A 24,696-nucleotide genomic window follows, 5' to 3' on the forward strand; every position below is an offset into this window, starting at 1 on the left:
GAATATCAACACATTGAAAGAAAACACATCCTAGTGTATTTCTTTTTATAACAAAATGGCTCAAAGTGGCCATGGTAGATGGAAGGAACACAGGATCACATCTGATGAAAACATGCACAAATGCAGACTAATACTGTCAGCAAACTTCAAAACAGAATGAGAGAGAAGAAGACATGCTTTTGACTCTCTATCAGTAAGGACATCCAACCTAATGTGAGAGCTGCTACAATATTCTCTGGAATACAACTGGGAACATTCAGAGGTCACAGTGACTGCAAGATGAACTGATGTAGTGGACAAAAAAAATCATGCCACAAGCCAAAGCCAAAGGCGATACTGCTCCTCAGAGAAAAGTGCTCCAGCATTGCAGACAGCTGTTCTGTTTCTAGGATTGCTTATTTAATGTATTTTATGTGGAATTAAAAAACTAGTGATGGTGAGACAATCAGGATTCTAGAGTGATCTAACTTCTCCAGCATATTACTGCTACAAAACCTCTTTGAGAAATCCAGTTTCCCTTTATTTTTTGTTTTCTTTGCTACTTAATGCAACGCCCAAACTCATTCTCACGGGGACTTTCATTAAATATTTAGAGTTTCATCCAAAGAAGGGTTAACCCTGCTTTACTGCTAGTATGCTTCATACACTGAAGGAAGTTAATCGATTTCAGTGCATAAAAATTATCTCAAAACCTGTGATATCAAAGGAACAACAACATAAATCAGGTAGGAATCATTTAAACCAAACATTACATTGTACCCTAATCCAAGTAAGAACAATAATTACAGAATGAGTAGCTGTAGCCACGCAAATCCACAGCACAGTCCAATGGGCTATGAGAGAAGTAGTACAAAATAATCCAGCTTATATTATTTTACAGCAGATAAAGCACCACTTTGAAATAACCATCCTCTGAAAGAAGCCACCGGAAGATTAATGTCTTTGTCTTTATGTGAGCCCACAAAATAATCAGGTACCTAAACCTATGCACAGCAAAATACAGAAGTTAGAAAGCAAAAGAGCACAGATAAAGTTCTTGCAGAAAGAAGGGCAACCATCAACCTTTACACATCTAAGACAGCTGAGCCTGCTGCAGTTCACTGAGCAGATGGAAGGTAGGAAACCTTACACTCAGCCTAATGGGATTCTCATGTTCCCCAGTGCACAGCGAGGAGCGCTGCACACATGGGACTCCACCGGACACACACCCACAGACACAGACACAATTCACAATAAATGAGATGCTACTGCACAAACCTACTACTGTAGGATTGTGAAGCTAGCTGAGAACATGTAGGATGTTCCCAGCTAGGAACACTAGGAGCAGTGAAGGATACAGGGCAAAATGGGGCACAGAGGTAAATCACACCTTGATTCCCAAATGGAACTCCACCCAGCATGGCACATGCCAGGTGAACACAGGACCCCCTGCAGGGAACACAGGCATACACACCAGTGCAGGCTGGTGTAAGCCCTGAAAGCTGCCCAGCCACAGCAGCACCTCCTTCCAGCACAGATGCTTTTCTGCTATCTTATGTTGGGTTAACATGCAAAGCGCAGAAGGATCCTACCTGAGCAAGGTTACAAGGTCTTTCCAGGGAGCTGCTCAGCCCACAAAACCTTACACTGCATCGCCTGGATCTGAGGCACTGTGCAAGGTTTGTCCTTGTGCACCTCCTCAGACAACACAAACCCAAAATTCATGGCAGTGAGTGCTGTGAAGATTAGATTTATGAAAGCCTAAGGTATGCAGAGTAGCAGAACATACCTCCCCATGGGCATGTTTCATGGAGGTTCAATTATATTAGTTAGCATCCTCTCTAGCACACCAGGGCAGCAAAAGTTCAGAGTATCCACCTGGGAAATGCCTATAGTTATTACAAAGGAGTTTTATATTAATAAATTTGTGTTTTACACTATGCTATAGGATGGGAACTCTCAGAAAATGCTTTACCTCAGCCCTTTCCTTCACATGCATTCAAATCTACATTGAAGTTGTGCATGTCTGCATGGATAATCTAACCATCTGCAAGAGGACATGAGGAATCATCAAAATGTTTACAAAATACTAAACAAACCAAAACACTTATCCTGAAAGAGCCAAGCATGCTCTATTCCAAGGAGAATCCCCATGCAATCCTGCAATCCTCTCTTATGGAAAATGAGTCATGTCTGAACACATCATATAAGAAAGCTCTGTGAACCAATGACCCACCTATTCAGAGATGGGTATCTCCTGAGGCTATGTAGTTTTTCCATCCTATCTGTGTAGCACAAGCAACACAGGCATCAAAAAAAAAGAAAAGTGGGACATGTAAGGCAATGTGGAGACAGGTAAGTTTCTCTCTCAGCAACAACTGGGCTCCAATTAATTGTTCAGTGTATCCTGGTAACTAAGAGCAGCACCAGAATCAAAGTGTAACACACCTCTGCCTACTCAGAAATGATCCCCAAGACCACAAAATAATATATAAAATTTGGCTCTCCTGTCCAACTGAACGCACTCAGTCAGCAGTTTCTAGAACAATTTTCCATCTAACATCTGCTTATTCTTACGCTTGCTGTCATGGCTCAGAGGGAAGCTGGAATGCTTCTCAAACCTAATGTTTTCCCCAGTGAAAAGGTTATGACAAATAGCAAAATGGTACTAAAGATTAAACAGTAAAAAATTAAAAAAAAAACCATAGAAACCTGGGATGCAGAAGACAGAAATGGTTCCACAATTTAGTGCTATTACCAAGTCCACCCATCTCTTCTCCTAATGCAGTGAATGGCATCAGAGAAAAGACAACACTGCTCTGGCTGTTATGCTGGAGATAATGGACAATGGTCCTGAAGGATAGCAGCACTACTAGTCTATAGGTCGCCTGGCAGAAGTGACTATTGTGACCATGCAGCTTTTCTTCCTGTGCAACAAAAGGGCTGTATAACTTTTACGAATGAATTATTGTTTGACCTATTATCTGCCTGCTTGCCAGGCACATTATCCTGGACAAGCAATGGCCAGTGATAGAAGATCCCACAGAGTCTTTAAGTAAATTGTTTTAGCAATGAATTTGTCTCACTATTGATTTTTTTTTTTCTTCTATTTTTCTCCAACTTCAATACCAAACACTTTGCTGCCTTCACATTTTCTGCTGGAAGAGCCTGTTTGCTCCTATGCTATGGTGAGCCAGTTACCGGGCAGTTTTCATCTTGCAATGTAAGACTGAGTGAGATCTGTGGTTCCAGGACTATAACTACTTAACAGTATTCAAACTCTCCAGTTTATCAATTTTCTTTCCTAAAAAGCAGATGTCATCAACCTGTGTTTTTGGCTGAACTACATTCATATTTATGTAAGAAATCAAAGATGCTTGCTGATCGAAGCATATCTCAAATATACTTGGTGATACTGGGATCAACAGACTAAGTCTGACAACTACCAGAAGTACCAACAACTCATGAACACAACGTAGTTCTGCACCAGAATCTGTTCCCTCTTATGGGAACATATGAAGATCTCCTGCATTCTTCAAAGCTTTCAATGGAGCCTCTCTCCTGTAAGGAGCCAAAATCTGTGACTTGAAACTTTTTTTTTTTTTTTTTTTTTTAATTTAAATATCCATCATCTTCCTCTGGGAACACTTCAGGAATGAGTAATCAGACTGCCTGCAGGATTTCTGCCAGGCTGTGTGAGCTCGTCATTTCTGTAACAGTTAGCAGCAGCAACCACGGACAAGCTGTGACCACTGAGAGAGGGGCATTAGCAGCTTTGAAACTAATCTGCTCTCCTCTAAAGCCTGACCTCAGCCTAGTACAGAAAAGGGAAAAAACTAACAAGCGTGATGGCGTGACAAGGGATACAGCAGAAGTGCCCCCTCTATCACAGAAAAACAAAATGGAAAAATAAATTAAAATGAAGCAGGATAACCTTGTTTATACAGATAAACAGGCAATAATATATGCAGTAGCCAAAATAAGTTAGATGCATGGCCTGGGCACCTCTCAGAGAAAACAGCTGAGGTGGTTTCATCCTGTTCACCCACTGTGATGGCAATTCCATCAACATCTTCCTTGCCAAGTCTGACCACTCTACGACACAAGCAGGTTTGAGTGCACTTGTTCACACAAACACTGAGCATATCTACCTGCACCCAGCGACACTAATTTGACTAATTACCACTCAATACTATCCACTGGCCAGACATTCCCCAGGGCCTGGAGAGACATTATTGTATTTCCATTACCAAAAACCAGTCACTCCAGGCAAAGATCTGCAAGCAGCGTTCCTGCCACACAGCACAGCCTTTTCAATACCTGAGAATATGCCAAGCAAACTGGGAGACTAAAAGCAAGGTCTTAGGATTCCCACTGAATTCCTTGTAAGGCCGCAAGAAACTGGAAAATAGAGCCAGAATGAAATCCCACAATGCAGAACGTCCTGAGGTCAGAAGAAGGGGACAAACTCCATTCTCCTCTGAAGGGACACGTGGTCAAGTGCTTCCATTGCTCGTTGCTGGCAGAGCGCCAAACTTCTAGTGTGGGCAACAGCCAAATAAATTCATCCAAGAGCCTTTTTTTACCTTAATGGAAAAAAAGTTACTCCATTAAGGTTCAGAGGAAAAGCAGGAATTTAGAAGTCTCCACCCAGCTTTGTCAGAGCTCCATGCAGGACTGTGGTAAATAGCTTCATCCTGAACAGCAGGCTATACTTGGCTTAAGAAGGATTTTTGTTCTACTCAAAGTACTTTGACTTGCTGAAATCTACTGCATCTACTTATGAAGGTAGAATTACACTACTTGCTGTGTTTAAAATTGCTACATCTTACAGGTTAGGGCTTTTCACTTAACAACCTCAATTTTTTCTGGAGGATAGACCTGGGAGAAGGGCTGAGCTGATTTAATAGCAGCTGTGCAGCATCCACATCACAAGGGAGAGTGTCTGCATCTGGCTGAAGGGAACACAACAAAATCTCTGCTTATGGAAGTGTGATTTTTCTAAGCAGAAGGCGGACATGGCATGAAATCTGGTGACCTGAAGCTCTGTGACATTATAGTCTATGTCTGGAGAGGTATGATATGATGTCTACTGAGCACTGTTAACTACAGAAAGCAATCACTGTGCTTTCAAGCCATTAGCAGGGTCCTGGTTCACAGACTTGGATGAGCTGGCAGCTCAGCTCTATGCTGAATCAGTATGATACAAAGAGAGCTATTAGGATCCATCTTTTACATTTCTCAAAATAAACAGTATAGCTGCTTGCACCTCTTCTTACTTGAACATACCCTTCCTTACCAGCAGCATCCTCACATCCTCCTTTCTTTCCTATTCCAGAGAAGGAATTATTTTGGGATTCCCACTTCATCTTTTATTTCCCCCATGGAAACAAAAAAAAAAGATTATTACCCTTGTTTCCATCCCTCACAAACATTCCCCTTTCCAACAAGAACAGAGCTGTTTCCCTTCCATTCTGCATGAAACTCTCCAATATCCAGAGTTTCCAAGGCAGAATTGCCAGTGGATCCTGGGATGTTTCAGCCTTTTCCTGTCCAAGCTCTTCTCTGCCACTGTCAGTGGCACACACTGCAATGAGCAGTCACAGGAACCTGAGGCAACCTGGTGTTACATGAGGAGGAATTCCAAGGGGACTGGTTTTGTGAACACAGATAGCTCAACATGAAGAACAGGTCCTACCCCTGGGCACATCTCCCTTTTATTTAGTGTATTTCCAAAGAGCATGAGAGTTTTCTGCAGGCCATTTTAGAAGTGAAAATACAGTTGTTGCTTCTTCTATAAGGCTTGGTGCTCAGAGGTTAAGATCCATTTGCTGCATGCATTTATTTGCCTCACATCTGAGACCACTCTTACTGGATGGTCACACCCAGTGGGCAATGCAGAAACAAAAGTACACATTCGATACCGCATATTCTTACTTACAGCAGAAAAGGGAAAAAATGGGAAAGTAAGAGTAAAGTGAAAAAACCTCACATTAATTCAAGTCTATTAACTCTGTGTCTTACCTTCCTATGGGTCCCAGATCCCCTGAGTCCTGGCTGCCTGCATCACTGGGTGTGCTCACTGATTTCGAAGAGGGAGACATAGGGGTTGGGACTAAATAATGAAAATAACAGGTATCCCATGTTAACACATGCAGCGACTGCACTGATGAAGAGCAGTGTCAGACAAATCAAAACCAATGGACCAAAATGATAGTGGATGAATGAGTAGGAGAGTTGGAAATGGTGAAAGCAAATAAGGAAGGAAAGAAAAAGAAAAGGAAGAGAGTCAAGTGAATTTTAAGTCTTCTGGAAGTGTTAAAGCTGACATGTATTTAGACAGGACTGAAAGCCCAATGAGAATCTACAGCTAATCAATGGAGAAGATACCTGTGGAAATAAAGTATCACTTGTTTTCTTGAGTCTGGTTTGAAGTGGACTTGCAAAAGATTTTAAAAGTATGAAGAAATATCAGGGGCTTTTCTTGTCAAAAAACTAAGTGAACTCTTCCGGTAAAGTCAAGTAGGCAACAGAACAAGCATACTTTTCAACATCTGAATTTAAATCAGAAGCCAGTGTCCATTAGATATGCTCTAAGGCTGCAGTGTGGAAATGACATAAAAAATAAAAGCTAAATAAGGAAATGCAGCTAAGTTAAAATCATTTCCCAAAGATGCTGAGAATACACAGTTTACTTGGTGATTATTTCCTTAATAAGTAATGTAGGTCATAGAAAAATTTCCATTTTGGGTGGGACATGATTTCAACACTCAAGGAAAAGTTTCCCTTGCTTTAGACACTATTTGCCCAAGCTCTTGAAATGATTTTCTCTTTGCCTTGCCAGGGCTTTTGAAGCATATTTCATGCAAAGGCAGTTTTGTTTCCTGAAACAGGAAAGGAAGTTCATAGCTCAAGGTCAGCCCAAGTTAAAGCTCTTCAGCAAAGAAATAATAAATAAAAGAGTAAAAATATCCTGATTTCTTTTAAAATGGTTTCTCAAAAATATTAAAAATTAAGATATGGCTGCAGTCAAGAATTAAAGCAAGTATTCTTTGAAGCAGCCACATTGAATAAAACACAAAAAGAGGGTTTAATGCAAAAGCAAAGTTTCCATTTGGTTTAAATCATGTGCATTTCCTTTAATAGATTTAACAGAGTAAAACTTTAAAATACTTTGTTATGCTTTACAACGTATAATGACAGGCCTGTCAAGAGATTTGGATTTTCCATGTGGTCAAACATTTAATGCAGATTCTCCCTAGAGACTGTCACAGAAATGACTGCAGCATGAAAAGTGAATTCATCTTCGTGACAGCCCTTTGGCAGGTTACAGGTATGTCTGGTTGTTTACATGTTCCATATTCACAGTGAGACCTGGCATCGTGTGAAGGTGGAATTAAATCCTCCTTTGTATATTAATTGTGAATGTATGTAAAGGGAACAAAAGAGAACAAAATACTATTTTTAACTAAAAGGAATCATCTTGCATGTGAACTTACATGTTCTTTTGACAGTGTCAAACACCAAAAAAAAAACAAACCTAAGACAAAAACTGATAACTTTCAACATGAATATAAGTGTTTGGTTAATAAAATCATAAGGACATACATACTCATATATAAATGAGTATTTTAAATGTTATACATTCAAAATATATCTGATTTTATCTTGGAACTTACTTTTGTATCATGATATAATTTTAAAAACATCTTTATTATACATAAAAGTAACATAACCATTACTTGTCAGACAATTCTTCTGAGAAGTGTGTCTAAAAGCTTCAGTCATTCTACCATAACTTATAAAAATAGTAACTTTTCTCAATAAATATTGGTTGATGGAAGTAATTAATTCAAATTCCAATTCAGAATGTTGCTACCTAATTGCATACGCACCCAGGCATCTATAAGGTGCTTTCCTAAACTAAAACTTTCATATTTTGTCAAATTTGATGTTTCTCCTATATATTACTGGCATGAACAACTAGGGGTAAAATCCTAGATTCAGTCACAATGAACTTAATGAAAAGTCTTGATAGCCCAGAGAGGCCAAGACTTCAGCTAAAGCAGTGGGCGTGATCCTGAACTTGAGGGAGAGGGGAAGGAGAAGGGGAAGGAGAAGGGGAATGGAAAGGAAAGAAAGGGAAAGGAAAAAAGGGGAAGGGGAAGGAGAAGGGGAATGGAAAGGAAAGAAGGGGAAAGGAAAAAAGGGGAAGGGGAAGGAGAAGGGGAATGGAAAGGAAAGAAGGGGAAAGGAAAAAAGGGGAAGGGGAAGGAGAAGGGGAATGGAAAGGAAAGAAGGGGAAAGGAAAAAAGGGGAAGGGGAAGGAGAAGGGGAAGGGGAAGGGGAAGGGGAAGGGGAAGGGGAAGGGGAAGGGGAAGGGGAAGGGGAAGGGGAAGGGGAAGGGGAAGGGGAAGGGGAAGGGGAAGGGAATTTCTTGCTTTAGGACCATTTAATAAATGAGGCAGCTCCTAATCAAAGTAACCCATACTCAGATGCTGTATGTATTTTTAAACTGAAGACTTCAGGTTTTGGAACTGAAACATCAAAACCAAAAAAGAGGTCAAGCACATGAAACCAGAGCAAAAATGTACAATAGTGTCTGTTGATAAGCGTTTTTCTATTTTTTATTTGAGTTTTGTTTGTTTGTTTGTTTGTTTGTTTGTTTGTTTCCTTCTCTGGTTTTGCTTAATTTTAAAAGAAACTCAGTGGGAGTTTCTTCATGACTGTGTTCCTCCTTCCTTTACACGTGGTTAATTTGAATTTTTGAAACAAAACTTGGGGCTAATGAAGTACAGCACTTACAATTTTGAGTGAGAAGATAAAACAGTCCATCAGAAAAGAAATCACTGCTGGTATGCAAACCTGCATTATGTTCATAAAAAATTCTTGAAGAAATGAAACAGATGTTTTTGCCAATGACAAGTACTCAAAATGCCATGAGCTTGTATATGTGAATGGTATGGCAGGCATTCAAACAGAAGAGTTCACTTCACTAATACAGCCAAAACTCAAAAAAGCCAAGCATGCTTTAGTAGAAAGAAAGCATTAGTTGTGGCAGAGCTGAATGCTTTACACTGTGGTTCTCTTAAATACCTAGAGGTGGTTCTGGGGATATACCAATGCTCTGTAACAAAGCTTCTGTCTCTCTTCTTTTACGGTCTAGGTCAGAATCTTCCTGAGCTGGCTCCTTCTTCTGCTGTAGATCAGCCTGAGTTAAACCAGAAGAAAACAGAAAAAAATATTTCATATGTAATCAGCTCTAGCAATTATTTCACCTATAATGAGCTCCAGCAATTATATGTGTGGAAATATTTGTATGCACTACTGCTTAGGTAAAATTTGAAATTCGTTTTTATGTTTTAGGTAATTTATAACTTAGATCATTTATAATGCATATATCAGTAACAGTATTTTTCCCTAAATGGATGGTAAAACTGGTCTTTGCAAGGATATTTCCAAGAATTTTTACAGGTCAATGAAGGAAATTTTCTGCCTCTCATTTGTTAGGTGCAACTTATTCAACTAACATAAAAGCTGACTGTAGAACAAAAAGTATCATTATCCTGAACAAAACTGGCCCTTTCCTGCTTACTTCAGGATCAAAAATAAAATTTCATTGCATTTCAGTGATGTAGCTTAAGGTCCTACACTTGGTCCCAAGCGCTTGTTGGGAAAAGAAATACTTTCTCATTAACTTCAATATCCAAGAGGTGCAAAGGAAAGAACCGACATCTCTAAACTAGGACTCTGGCAGCCCTTGGCCCACTAAAGGTCCACAAGACCCTTCCCTGACTGCTTATCTATCTCTACCTGCTTGGAGCTCCCACACATCAGCCTTCCACCCTGATCTATGGGCATCTAAAAAAAGCAGGAGCACCTGCATTAGCCAGAATCCCACAAAGAGGCTGCCCTTTCTGCTGAAACCAGAGTGTTGGAAAAGAGGACTTGTACAGTTCCTCAGACTGGTGTTGATTTTGGTGCAGGCACAACAGAAAACCTGGAAATTCAGAATCATCCCCATGTTCTCCAGTTCAGACACAGCCCAGAAACACCAACTTTATAGTCAGGGCCCAGGCATATTCCTGTGCTCAGCTCTTCCCATGAACTATCTCACAGTATGTAGGGCTGTAGACAGCTGTCCTGCACCAGTGTGAATGGCCAAGCACCTTTGTGAGTGTCAGCCTTCACTCCTAGAGCCATCTGGCAGCACAGCGCAGCCCATTTACACAATTATGCACTCTAGCATTATCTGCAGGCAAGGCTCCTGGGGCCAATGGAATGTTTCAGCCACCACAAGTTCTCCACAAGTCAGGGGACAAAGAGAAAAGACCTAATAGCTCCCTCAAGCCATTAGCTTGGCACCCTTCCCTCCAGTTCTTTAGTAATGAACACTGAAAGCATCACCATTTAAAGATCTGCTTATGGAGGACTCACCCAGTGAGGGCAGGAGCCTCACTGGGGCGTGTGCTGTAACTGCACAAATGTGGCTCAAATGAAAAACGATTAAAAAGACAGACAAAACTGGAATGCTGATTTCTTGGATCACATCACATTTCCACGGTAATTCCATGAAATTCATGTACAATATTAAAGTGTCAGTTTAAAAGGAAACCAGTTATTAGTAAAGGATAACAGGTGCTTTAAACTATAGTAAGTGTTGACATTTGAAGGAAAGGAAGCATAATCACTTAATGCTTCTCTGACTTTGCATGAAAATGAATATCCACTCCCTGTCAATTCTCACCTCTATTCCACTAAGTGACTGAATAAAAAGAAGTACAAATCCCTTAATGATAAACCTAATGCATATTGTCAAGGACAAATAAACTAATATGTCAATCAAACTTTAACAGAACTGAAAGATGCACCCATGCCAGAAGAGGAAAATGCAACTGCAATTACGCTTTACTTTACTGGAGAATAATAATTGTAAATCTGTTACCTTAGCTAGTAATCAAACTAGTCTTCAGAGTACAAAAATACATATTTAGATTGTAATGGCTTGAAAAAATGTGAGTCCTCTTTCTGTCTTTCCCCACTCTCCACTCCCTTTCCATTGAAGGAGAGCCCAGGAAAAAGCATTGTGGCAAATCAATTTTTCTTTCTCCATACACATGCACATCATGTTGTCTAAATTGTTGTCATTTGACAGTGCTGTGGTTTTAAAAGCAATTCCCTCACCCCAACATTCTTGACTAAAAATAAGCTTTTTGATTTTAAGGTTAGTCTGATGTGGGTTTGAGTATCTCATTCCACATGACAGATACCTTGGGGCGTACAATACTGAGATGTCAAAACCTCAGCAAGCCCCTTGTGCAAGTGTGAGCTATCTAAAAGGTGGTTTTGAAAATTTACCTCTTTTTTCTTCCTTTCTTCCTCCTTCCGTTTCTTTTCTTCTCTTATCTGAGCCAAACGTTGTTTTTTGCGCTCAAGTTCTGCTTTTAAATCACTTTTGTCAGACATTTTGACTCTGCTGGAAACAAAAATATGGGAATCAAGGTGAAAATTGAATGATTACCCTATTTACTGAAAAAGAAAAGATAGTTCATTACATCAAAAGGAGGGCTTCTAAAATTGCAACAAATACATTTCTATATAAACACTGGTCCTTGGACCACACTGACATTGCAGAAAGTGGAATATTTTCCTCAGAATTTTCATTTCAAGAAACTAGACCAGAATATCAACAAATGCGGAATATGTTTTCAGATAGCCTCTACTACAAAATTACTTTTGTGAAACAAACCTATTGCTGTTCAAAATAATGCTCTAATGCTTTCCAAGTGAACCTAAAGTATTTTGACTTCCATGATCTTCAGCAGCTCTGCCAGACTGTAGAACTCAGATCCACAAATAGATTTCAAGTACCAGAATCAGAGATGCTCCAAAGAGCCCCATACTTTTTAGATAAGTAAAAATTTTACTTGCAAAAATTGAAAACAGGAGAGCTTTTGCTTCTGCAGGTGCTTTGCACAGCTGGCAGGTGGGATCCCCTGTTCCACCAACAGTCCCACACTCAGACCATCAGCTCAGTTTCAGTATCCTTCTCATGTTCACTCTCACCAAGCTCTGAGCTGTTGTACCCAGGAATCTCCTCCACTCTTTCCAGGGAAAGCTGGGCCATTCCCCCAAGAAGCTGCAGAAAACAAGGCACAAGACCAGGCAACCCAGAAAATCGAAGTTTCTCTTTAACGAAGCAGCAGCATTGCTCTGCCAACAGTCTTGTGTTCAGACCATCTTTCCAGGAGGCAGGAGACCTGCCTAACACTTCTGATTTGATGCCAACCACACAAACTTGGCAAAAACGTTTCCTGTGAAATACTGAAAGACTTCTTCCACCATTTACACCTGCTTTTCTTTAGAACAGTGATGTGAAGCCACAAATACTCTTTGTCTTTTAAATCTCTGTCAGCCTATGCTGACATACACGAGCCTTGAAAATGAAGGATAAGGAAATAAAAACTCATACTACATAGATACAGAGCCAGGTCTTTAACGAAGATATGATACCAATCTTTTTCTACAGTTTTAAAACCCCACCAGTGTTGCACAAATCCAGAACTTAAGTCACAGATTATTTATTGATTTTCTAACATCACAATCATTCTGAAAGGTAATTTGACCATATAAATACTGATTTTCTTATTAGGAATTTGTTTCAAAAACAATTCTGACTAATGTAGGCATTCATGAAAAGAGTTAACTGTGCCTTTCCTGTTCACACATCACCGGCCATATCCACTGCTGCAACTCAGAATCAATCAGATCAATGGCAGTGCCATGTACACGCAATGGAAGTCTATTGTTCACTTGATGCATGGGAAATTTCAATGTCAACTCTCCGTTAGTATAATGAGAACTCCACTCATATTACTGCCTGGATGGGTGGATGACCAGAGAGGAAAATTATCTGCTAAAAATTAAATGGCACTTCCACCCATCATGAATTTCACTGCAGACAGCAGCTTCCTCCTCAAAATGATAAAAGCATAGTTAGCCTGTGACATAGAGGATGTTGCCAACAAAACGCCACCTGCACATGAAGCACAATCTTGGCCCCAAATGCTTTGTTGTCTTTGGAAGCATTTTCCTTAAAGGAAAGAATAGAATAACATTTGGAATCAGACAAGGAAACCATTTAATGAAAAGGACAAGCATAACAGCAGCTCAAACTCCAGCTCACACTGTCACAGATTCTGCCCTTCAGCAGAGCTGCCCGTGCTGGCAAGGCACCCTTTCAAGGCTGGGGGACTCTGGTTCAATCCACAACAGCTGCCAGCAAACAGTTTAGCTAGAAAGGACAGCTGCCAACCAAAGGGATCACTGGATACACTGGCTGCATGTGGAGGACCACCATTTCTTTATTCCTCCATCACTCTCATCCTATCTATAACAGTACTGCTAACAACTGGAGAAAATCAAAACTGTCAGAAAAAAATTGCACTTGATGTCAAGAAAACTAAGCAGTAGCACCTTAAACAACATTAACCTGTGTGATCAACTGATATCAGTGAGCTATTTTTTCACATGAGAAATTCCCAGAGAAAAAAGCAAGCATTTTAATGGCAGTGCAGGTAATGTTCTGCCCACCAATCTGTTCAGGATTTCTGTGTCTCTCTTAGATATGGTTGAAATCCCATTTGAAGTCATTTTTCTAATCTGTTGCACACATTTGAATTCTGATTATGAAGTTACCCCTCAGTGCCCTTTGGACTAGATAGAGTTTTTTCATCCTTTTAGTTCTGCAGTTTGGCAACTGAGAGAGAGTTCCCGTTTCTATGCAAAAAGATATGCAAATGCATTTTAAGGCTACTGACAGAAACCCTGAGGGTTTGGCATCCCTTTCAAGCTGTTTGTCTGATATCAATGAAAATTTCTAAAAATTCATTCCCTTAATGTCAGGGAAGCTAACTGGCTTTTCCCCTGATTTAAGCATCAATGGTTTAGTGCTTGGCCCCTTTTTTATAATGTTCCAGTCAGAGTGATCAAATCCTATTATAACTTTGATCTATTTTTAACAAAATAGATCTTACATACAACAAAAACGATGTATTAAATTTCCTTCAAAGAATGTTGCCAGAGATCAGCTATATACTTTCATCCTGAATACATTATAGTCATGCCTGAGCCCCCCAGACAGCTTACCAACCTGCAGACTGGCTGTTTATAATTTTAGCACGAATTGAACACCAGGGGTATGTAACCACCCTTCTCAGATGCCAGCAAGCTGGTAGCAAGCAAGGAGGTAAATTTACTTATCACTCCACTTGGCACTAACCATGGAATTAACGTTGTTCATTACTGGGAGCAAATTTCTAATAAAAGCCCATTCTGAGTGCCAAAAGGCATGCCACACCAGGAGAGATAAAGGCAAACAGCAAAAGAGATTTACTTTTAACATTCTCTGTGGGGCAGAATGACAGCCCAAGGCTTATGCACAACCTAATCTCCAGCGTGGGAGAAGGCCCTGGTCAGAGGGAATCACTAAGGAGCACATTTTGTCCTGAAGCAATTAAATCCCCTGTGTGGGAGAAGGAACACATAGGAGCAAACACTCTGGCTGTTGAGTAAGTGTAGAAATAATTATCATAGCAGGGCAACAGTCTGGGGCTCCCCTCTTTAAGGGAGATGTATAATCCTAGATCTTAGATCAATTTTTATTTGTTTGGCCCAGTTTATTGTCATGGTTTTAAAAGGGGAGAGAGAGTCCTCCCACTCCAGAAGAGCTTACCACACATGTTAGCACAGGTTCTTGTTATCAGTACCCTGCACAGAGAGCACCTGCCTGAACTCCCAATACTCAGAGAAAATTTTCCTTCCTTTGAGATACTGCAGAAAGAAGCTGGCTCCTCAAGGCATGCCTTTTAACAAAATGGAGTGCTCCATTTCAAGTTGTCAGTTTCCCTCATGTGCATTAAACATGCCTCAGAGTCCCCTCTTAGGCTTGGACACACAGTTAATTCTACTTACACACCAGAGCCAGCACGATGGCAGCTACCCAGGCCTGTGCACATGCAGCACTGGCTTCCAGGGACTGCTTTCTGGGACTTCACCATCCACTGGTTTAGCTCACAGCATTCTGGATGCCCAGTGTACATACAGAGCTATCCCTACCATCAGTCCAGGTAAAATCAAAAGATTCCAGGGATCCTAGGGCGTGATTCCACTTTTCCTAGAGCAGATGTTTAAAAGCAGCTAAGATTAGGCATGCCCCAAAGTCCCCAATTCCTCTTTAATGATGATAAAGGGCCCTGGGTGACCTGTATTAAGTTCTTGAAATCTCCACTGTAAATATCTCAGACAGAATGAGAAGAATCCTGTCCTTAAAACGCTCCCAGAAGTTCCTTTTAGCTTGTCACTGTATGAAACAAGATATTTGAAAGACAATTTACATTAATCTTAAAATAATAATGATGTTTGCATAAACTTCTCTTCTGTACACAACATATGCCAAACTACTCCACTAAGCTCATCCCACAGGCAGTAACATCTCACAACCGTTTCATTTGTGGTAGCAGTAAGAATATAAACATGCAAACAACAGCATTTTATCCTCGACTGGATTAAAAGCCACGCAAGTACTTTTACAGATGCAAGCCAGTTTTACTTCAGCTTTATAAGATACAAGGTCTTTGTCAGTGATCACTATCACAATATTTGAGCAGATATTTTTTCAAAGCATTTATAAGAGCACTTAACAGCAGAAACACTCACAGGTATCTAAAACGGTTTTACTCGAATTTCAGTACCAATAGGTTGATACTTGTTAGAGTGATAAAACCAGAAGAACAGGTGCAAAGAGTTGCAAAGCATGTACGCAGGTTGGACTAAATATAGGAAAAAATAAGCCCAAAATGTCCAATGTATACCAAATAAAATAAAAAGACAATTACAACAGTGCACTTTCTAAGTAGAAAAAGTAAACAATATATAAGATCTCCCTTCTATTCAAGCCTGTTCTTTGTATTTGCTGGAATAGCATTTTGCCTGCATGGTTTCACCAACCTCATCTTAAAAGGAACCTAAGTTTCCAAATCTGGCAGCACATTAAAAAAGCCTAAAAATTTTACTGCTTTTTGGTGTTTGCAGGATTTTTACATGCTGTTTATTTAGTAGGCTGCACTAGAGTAGACATTTTCCAAAAGGAGTCGAAATTTTACCCTTCATGAGCCTTGAGGTCTTTCCTGGTTTGTGACTTCCTGTGTTACCCTTTTCATTATTATCTCCATTGCAATTACCAAAGGGGTTCATTAAATACTGTTACATATGGCATTAGTCATCCTGTACAACTAACTATAAATAATTGATTCATTAATATACTTCTCTAAAATAAATAGGCAGCATCTAGCATTTAGAGATGCTGTACATATATTATTCATATGCCTTCATAAATAGCTAGTTACTTGAGTCCAAAACTTCAAAATTTCATGTGAAATGCAAAGGATGTTGCAGAATAAAATATATTACTCAGTGGTTTAGGTTCAAAAGAATGGGTTTATAGAGTGGGAGTACTATTACTATTGAAACTTTGACATTTGAAGTGTTCCACTAGAAAAAAAAATCATTAATTTCTATAATGCACATATTTATCTCTACTTGGTACAAATTAGCATCTTTCCTATAGTTAGGAATATTATATATTTTTACAATAGAAAAAAATTCCCATGAGATCTACCTATGACTTCCACAACTATAAAGTGTGCACGCAAAGTATGAGACTGTACAGAGCAGACAAACACCTTTGGTCTGCAAGAAACTAGAGGGAGTTGCTAGCCTAGTATAAATGCATTCCAATACATCGCATTCATTTGAAAATAATGTTTGAAACACACTTCAAACGGGCAAGAGGGGCTAGAAGCATCTCAACAGCAATTTTTAAATAAACATGAGTGCCTCTTTTCATCATGCATCAGAATTTGTACTTGACTTCAGTTGAATAATATGAATAATTTTGCTAAATGGGCATATCAATGTTTACCAAATCACAACAATGAGCAAATATTTGCAGCTGCAAAAACTCAGCATTTGCAGTATTTAAAGGAATCCTGTGTGTGATGAATTCAGGAAAACACCAAGTAAAATTGGAGAGACTAAGTATTTTTTCTACATAACCTTGAGGCAAAATAGTCAGGCTCTTTACACTGCATCTGTGTATTTATCTATAAATAAAAATGGTTGTCAAGTGTTACATTTCAGGGAATGTACCATTTTTATCCTTCAGCTTTTGAACATTTCTAGCAGATGGGCAAAGGTCTTGTACTTCGTTCTGTAAAGGTTTACAAATCACAAGCATCCAGAGATTTGGTTCTGTGCTTCCTCCTGGTTGCTATGCAACAGGTCAGCACATCTCTAGCCTATTTATTTTGATGCTGACAGGGTATAAAACATGTACCCACAACTACTCAGTTACACATCCCTTACAATCTACTACCATTTAATCTTTTCACTCTTGTTCTTCATAATGGTCCTACTACAAAATTAACTCAGTTTCAGCAGAATTGTAGGGTCCCCACAAAGCAGCATGTGAGCAGAACTCTACTACTGTCCATTCTTCCAGCACCAGGAGTAGTGTCAATGAAGCAATGCCTTCTTGTCATCCCTTTCTCTCACACCCATTTAGTGCCTTAAATTTACTGTGATTTTTTCAATTTTAACAAACCTAATGCCATGGAAGAGCCATCAAGTTTGAAGGGAAGAAGCTGCTAGCAACAACTTGCTGGAGATGAGCAAGAAAGACAGAACCTTCCAGCAAAGAGCAGAATGAACTCAAGGACTCATACTAACATGTCACTCTAGCAAAATGTTGCACAGCTTGCACCAAATATGCGTCCTTTATATTGAGTTTCACAGAACCAACTGCATATATCACCTCAAAGAAAACTGAATTTTAAATAGGTCTTTTCAAATACCTTGGATTTTCTCTCAATAAGCATAGATGAGCATAGTCATAACTGCACAATGATCTCAGATGTGCTGCTGCGAGATGGTCCTCAACAACACAGCAGCCAATACTGATTTGTACTTCCCAGGGATCTAACTGAGGAATTGTGCTCCAGTCACCAAGAGCAGATGTTTTTAACAGAGCAACCACTTGTATGCTTGACAACAGTTAGATCTTGTAGAATAGAAGATTCCTAAGCATCCTTGGTCACTGCCCTCTCTATCAGCTTCTATCTCTGTTACCTTTTACTGTTTGGGTGCAATACCACCCAGGTCTCCATAGGCGGCTCTGTATATGGCTGGGAATGGACATACCAAAATTCCAAATTTTGTAGCTCTACATTTCCCACGCATTAACTGGTCATTCTCCTTGGAATGTGTTAATTTCTGTGCATTTCCCAGCTTGCTCCAGAGAGAAATTGCAGGGTGAACGGATCAAGAGCAGCCCTTCTGAGAAGGACTTGGGGGTGCAGGTGGATGAGAGGCTGGACATGACCCAGCAATATGCACTCACAGCCCAGAAAGTCAAACATGTCCTGGGCTGCACCAAAAGCAGCGTGGGCAGCAGGTGAGGGAGGGAATTCTGCCCCTCTGCTCTGCTCTGGTGAGACCCCACCTGCAGGGCTGCAACGAGCTCTGGGGTCCCAGCACAGGAAGGACATGGAACTGTTGAAGTGAATGCAGAGGAGGCCACCAAGGTGATTAGAGAGATGGAATACATCTCCTTTGAGGAAAGGCTGAGAGATTTGGATTTGTTCAGCCTGGAAAAGAGTAGGCTTTCGGAGTGACCTACCTGCAGTTTTCCAGTACCTGAAAGAAGCCTACAAGAAAGAGAAACTTTTTATAACAGCATGAAGTGACAGGATAAAGGGAAAGAGATTCAAACTGAAAAAGAGTAGGTTTAGATTGGCTATTAGGAAAAAAGTTTTTACTGTGAGGGTGGTGAGGAACTGGAACAGGTTGCCCAGAGAAGCTGTGGATGCACCATCCCTGGAAGTGTTTAAATGCCAGGTTGGATGGGGCTCTGAGTGAAAGGTGTCTCTATCCACCGAAGGGTGCTTTCAATTTGATGATCTCAAAGGTCCCTTTCAATCCCAGCCATTCTATGATTCTGTGACCTAGCAGGATAATTTAAAGGTGTTTTCTGACATTAAAAGACAACCAAACGCAAGTTGTAAATTGGTAAGATTTTAGAGATGGATGATGTGAGAGAGGTAACAATCTAAACCTCAAACTGCAAGGTCACTTATCTAGAAAAGTAAGAGCCTTGTATTTCATGTCTTTGATTTCAATTTCTTTTGTATGTGTTTCTTACACAATGATCAGATGTCAGTGATATCTTCTGCTACCATTGGTATGACCACTTCTTCAAAACCTATACAAAATATCTTGTTCATCATAACAGTACCAAAGTGCCTCCCAGGGGTAAATTTAATGATTTATTAAAAGCTAACATCGAATTTTGCTTCAGGATGTCTGCTAGTCTCTCCTGAAGTGGAACAAAGACTCATTTTCTCCATCCTGAAAGTATTTCAGCCATTAAATTGTGTACTTTCATTCCGTATGGGGGGTAAAACTGACCCCTCTGACTTTTCCACCCTCCTCCTGAGATAACCCTAGTGGTACATGGCCAGCAAAGTGATACGTAAAGCCATTTACCCAAACATGAAAAATGCATGCTCTACTGTCTGCTTCTTAACCCAGTTATGACAACTGCCAGAGAGACATCAAAGAACAAGCTATGCTGCCATCACACAGGTTTTGCTGGAAGACTAACCCAGATACCGTTTCTTTCTTGTAACAAAATATGATTTCCTTTGCTCTGATGTCTGTAAGGACATAACTAGGTTAAAAATACTACACATTGATTTCAGCTCTGAAGTCAAGACAGCTAAAGATTTAGAAAGCAGGGAAGAGCTCTGGCTGTAAGAAATACACAGAAAGTTCTCAAAAAGTAGAATGAACAACACTACCATTCTCTCTGTACTTCCCAGGGCTTATCTGGCAGTACTAATAAAGCAAGATGAATGCTCAGAGCCTGCCTTAGCCAAATATCTCTGTTGATTCACAGAAGAGAAAAAAGGTATGTCCAGATAACACGGCAAGATGATAAATGCAGATGTCTAAGAGCATAATTTAAAGGACATACACAAAGAATTTGAATATGAGAGAGGAGTAAGAATCAGGAAATCTATGCCTTCCATTTATCTTTTCTGTGGTTAAAGCGTTCCACCCAAATAGGAGAAACATGTTTTGGGGTTTGTTTGTTTGGGGTTTGTTTTGTGGGGGGTGGAGGGGGGGGGATGGTTGGACTTTTTTTTGTCTTGAGAAGACTGAAAACCACATTCTTAGGGTGACTGTTGGTTAATGAGTGAGAAGGACTGGAGGAACGGAGATTGCATTCTTAATCATTGAAGCTATTTTTGATCAATTTCTTTTCTGCAAAGATTCATTGGACCAGAAGAAGCAGATGCAAGAGAGCGAGCATTAATCCCTAACTGAGGCCCCTGGGTTCTAGTCTTTGTTTCAGGGTTAGTTTATATTATATGCAGTGACTGTTTAGTTTACAATACAATGCTGTATTTAGTATCTGGAGCCAAAGACTCCTCTTTCTTCCTGAGCATTTGAAGCAAGGTGCTGAAGAGTCCTTTCTCTTTCTCCCACATGCTCTGCTGCACCCAAAGAAACTTTAATACTTTAGACTTACTTGAAGCAGCTTCAGCAGGAAAGACTGGAAAGGAACTTACTGCAGAAGACATATAGGTTGCTGGTTAGAGCACAGATGAAGGAAAATATCTCTTTAAGCAAAAGTAAAAATTACCTGAGACTCCTTTAGGTGAGTCCCATTAAAACCAGGAGCAGATGCTGTCAGCTGCAGCTCGGCATGGAGTACACAGTCTGGCAGATGGGCTTGAGGAATGTGAACTAGATGGAGCAGCCTCAGAGAGAGCAGAAACCTTGGCTGTTGAGTCTGGGGACTCAAGGGTAAGAACACATCACAAAAGGGCAAAAAATAGCAAAAAAAGTGAGTTTTTAGAGACTGCCTGTTCTTCAGGAGCTAGGTGAGAGCCAAGCTGATTTTTGAGGACAGCAATTTTAGTTCTTGTTTCCACACCATTTCGTCAGTTTAGACACAGCTGAGCTTCCCAGGCACCATAAGAACTTCCAGTTTGGGGAATTCAAGTATGCCTCCCAGATTTAAGATGTGGACATGCTCTGCACTTTAAGCACAGCTTCCTACAAAGGCAAGGCTAGTTGCACATGAGCTCTTCTCTCCCAAGCGCACACATATCTGTCAAATGCCCTGGCTTCCACTGAGAAGATGATTTTCAAATAGGCTGACTGAGAGCAAAAGCAAACAAGTCTCCATCCTAAATGGTGGGGCAATCACATCCCTGCAACACACAGGAAACCTCCAGAAGCAAGCCTTAGTGCATGGCCCAGTACACCAGTACCTTGGCTCCAGAATTTGAGAACAAGACAATAATTAGAGACCACCAGTTCTCTTCAAATGGGGAACACAATATAGATAGTTTTGGAAAATATATCAATGTTTACTAGTGGTTATCAAAATATTGGACAACTGAAGGTCCACAAAGCAATCAGAAATGATCCATGTCTGGTTTTCAGCCACATCAAACTGCTAAACTGGTTCCAAGGCAGTCTTGAAGATTAAAAACAGAACATAGTTTAAAATCTCTATAGATCATTGCAGCATCAGAAGAGAGAACCAGAGAGAACACAGGAGTAATTGGGTAATAGTTAAAGTTAATCCTGTAGCAAAAGTGGACATTATATGAAATGAGAAAGCACAGCAATCTCATTCGCATATATACACATACATATACATATACATATACATATACACACACACACACATATATATATACACACATACACAGTACCTCAAGAAAAAAAAAACCACAAAAAATGGGAGGCAATCAAATTTAATCACACTTACTCCTAATTCATCACTTAGTTTAGTGAGATCAGAAACTTTCTGGGGAAAAAATTAAACTTAAACTTTACTGAACGAACACTGAGAAGGCACGATCTCCATTTAAAGACTTCAAAATCAATACTAGTATTAGCTAATATTACTGCTGCATTTTATTATAATTTTGTTCAAGAAGACTTGTATTTTTGTCCATGTGGAAGCCTAGAGTTTTTTACTTCCCTGTAAGTGTTATTATATAGAGACTGCTGTAAAAGGTGTGGACAGCACCAGTAGTAAGGCAGAAACACAGGGGGTTTTCCATCTTAGCCCCTAACAAAGAATATAATTTATTATCGTCTTTTTGAGTTCTATGCTTTAAACATATCAGAAAAATCCTAAGACTCTTTAATTTATAATTATCAGACAAAGTACTGAATTTGCACAAGGTTAAAAATGTTTTCAGAGGACCTTAAAGGCTGAGAAACCAGGCTTTCCTGCATTTTCCTGCTATTCAGCTTTCTGTGAAAAAGAAAATATTGTGGGAAATAAAGGGACAGTTTTCCCACGGGCTCTTTCAGTACAAAGAGAGAATGGCATCACTGTTTTTTTTATTTTGTCTCCAGTACAATACCCTCCTATCCCATCAGCACAATTTTTGTTGTATTATTATTACTACTGTGGAGATAGTGAAAGGCAAGAATACAACATTCACAGGCTTTGCCAAGTGCAGCAGATTATGTACATGAATAGCTAACTGCACACTAGGGGGTATGATTTAGGTCAAATTTCTTGTTTCATTCCAAAAGGTTATAGATTTTTAAGCCTTTCAATGTTTAATGCACCACACCACACAGTTTATGGCCATAAGCACACAAAACCTGAACTATCTTTTCTCTGTTTTTTTGCAGAAGTAACTTGTGTTCCTAGGTAATGAAGACTGGCAAAAGTTGATAGCCTGTAACAAAGTGCCGTAAGAGTGTGACAAAGCTCTATGAGCAGTCTGAGCTAAAAAGGACAAAGAATTAATTCATTTAGAGGCAAGCTAAGATCTGAAATAAATCAGAATTATGATACAGACCACCTTCTGGTTCAGCAATTGCTCAAAATGTAACTAGAAACAAATTGATGAAAGAAAGACATCATATGACTTTGAATAGTGAGATTAACAAAAATGGAAAATCCTTTATATTACTTAAAGAGAAGATAAACATATTATAGAATAAGTCACGAGTTTAGATAGTCCCCCAACTTTGTGCTGTGAGAATCTGAGAAGAAACTCTTTCAAAAGCTCAGTGTCAGTGGAACAGTCTTTAAACGAGGACAGACAGATTCAAATATTAGAAAACATCAGAAACAGTCTGGGTTGGTTTGTCGGTTTGATTTTTTAACCCTGTAACCCTACTTTATTAAATATTTTAGTTTCTGGAAATATATAATAGCAATCATTTGAAATGTCTTTGCCCCAATTACCAAGTGACCTGGTAACCACTCTGATCCTAATAGTGGTGGCCTAATGTGCAAAACACAAAACAAGAGCATGCCTTGAATAGTAAGGATTTACTACGGCTGTCTATGCCCTTCAAAAGCTAAGATCTGTTTTAATGGATACAAAACGGAAGGGGTGAATAGTTTAAGGCAAGAGAAATCCATATTTTCCCTGCATGTGGTCTAAGACCTACAGTGATTAACTTTCAATACTAACACACCACAGTTTCACTGTTGGCATAGCATAGCTTTTTCCTTCAAATTCAGCCTGAAAATATTAGAATCAAGGAAGGCTTGATATAAAGTGATATAAATAGATAAGAAATACATCCCCTCTTTTACTTATTTATATTTAATCATACTAGGCAGTTTTGTGTCTTTGCTTTAATATAACTCTCCATTGCTTGATCACAAAGCACACTGCATTTTTCTGCTGGGCTGAAGTGAAAAATTAATAACCGAGGAGCAGGATTTGGAATTATTTGTACCACATCACAGATGGAGGGAGAAAAGAACAAGGAACTAATGTAATTTCTCTGCTAGGGAGAAAAAACAAAGGGGAGGGGAAGGGAAGGCCAGCAAGGGAGAAATGTGATCTTAAGACAGTATTGAGGAAAAGAGAAAAGGGTAAGCCTCAAAGAATGATTGCAAGAGGGAAAGGAAATGTGAAGAAAAGATATCACTGTAAACAAAAAGTTAGGTCCTTAGAAGATTCCTTCTGTAATTGTTTTTTGCTGAGTTGCAATAAAAGAGTCTTTACCTTTAGTCAAATTATTGATTAATTATTCTAGGGCCAGGCAGGGAACAGTCAGCAAAGCAGATGGGGAACACACAGGGGACAACTGCACTGCTCCAGAAGGGCTCCCAGGAGGTCTGTTCCTCAGGTTGACATAACTTATCTCTCCAGATCAGCTGATTCACATGCATGGCAGCAGTGTTAAATATAAAACATGTACTTTTAGTCTAAGATTAAGAGCCAAAAATCACAGGAGACATCTAAGCAGCTATTACTGATCAGGTAACACAGATATCTGCACACAGGTCAATGCAGCGGTTAGACAGGGACTCATGCAAACTCTTTTAAGTCAGTGCAAAACTCTTACTTCCTTCAATCGCGTTTGGAGAAGTATCATGGCTTTCAAACAACGAGGGCAGCTGACTTCTGCCATCACTCTATAGGCTCAGTTCACCTCCAGAGGAGTCAGAGAGAAACTCCCATTACTGCGAGCAGTGATAAGGCTGAGACCTCTGTCCTTAAACTTGAGCATGGAGTCACAGTGTGCTGCCCACAAACGGCTTCAAGAAGCCATCACTCCTGCTCCGTGCCTTCTCCATGCTGCATTGCACTCCCA

The 24,696-nt window shown here is 39.8% G+C and overlaps 1 protein-coding gene across 8 annotated transcripts in view; it reads right to left on the reverse strand.

The window, feature by feature from the left end:
• The window catches only part of DYNC1I1 (dynein cytoplasmic 1 intermediate chain 1), a 202,722-nt gene that overhangs the window by 158,656 nt on the left and 19,370 nt on the right, over positions 1-24,696 (reverse strand). For 3 of the 8 annotated variants that reach the window (XM_066197155.1, XM_066197182.1, XM_066197134.1), the window contains exons 2-4: positions 11,338-11,455; positions 9,076-9,190; positions 6,004-6,094 (exon numbers count right to left, since the gene is read on the reverse strand). In XM_066197155.1, the coding sequence (XP_066053252.1) occupies positions 6,004-6,094; positions 9,076-9,190; positions 11,338-11,445 (314 nt within the window). In that variant the 5' untranslated portion in view covers positions 11,446-11,455. Of the gene's footprint in view, positions 1-6,003; positions 6,095-9,075; positions 9,191-11,337; positions 11,456-20,743; positions 20,834-24,696 lie in introns of those variants that run through there. The other 5 variants (XM_066197189.1, XM_066197173.1, XM_066197151.1 and 2 more) reach the window with 4 other exon arrangements.

The sequence above is a fragment of the Chamaea fasciata genome, unplaced genomic scaffold (assembly GCF_029207755.1).
Source record: "Chamaea fasciata isolate MVZ Bird 193981 ecotype frontalis unplaced genomic scaffold, bChaFas1.0.hap1 SCAF_1, whole genome shotgun sequence".
Classification (NCBI taxonomy): Eukaryota; Metazoa; Chordata; class Aves; order Passeriformes; family Sylviidae; genus Chamaea; species Chamaea fasciata.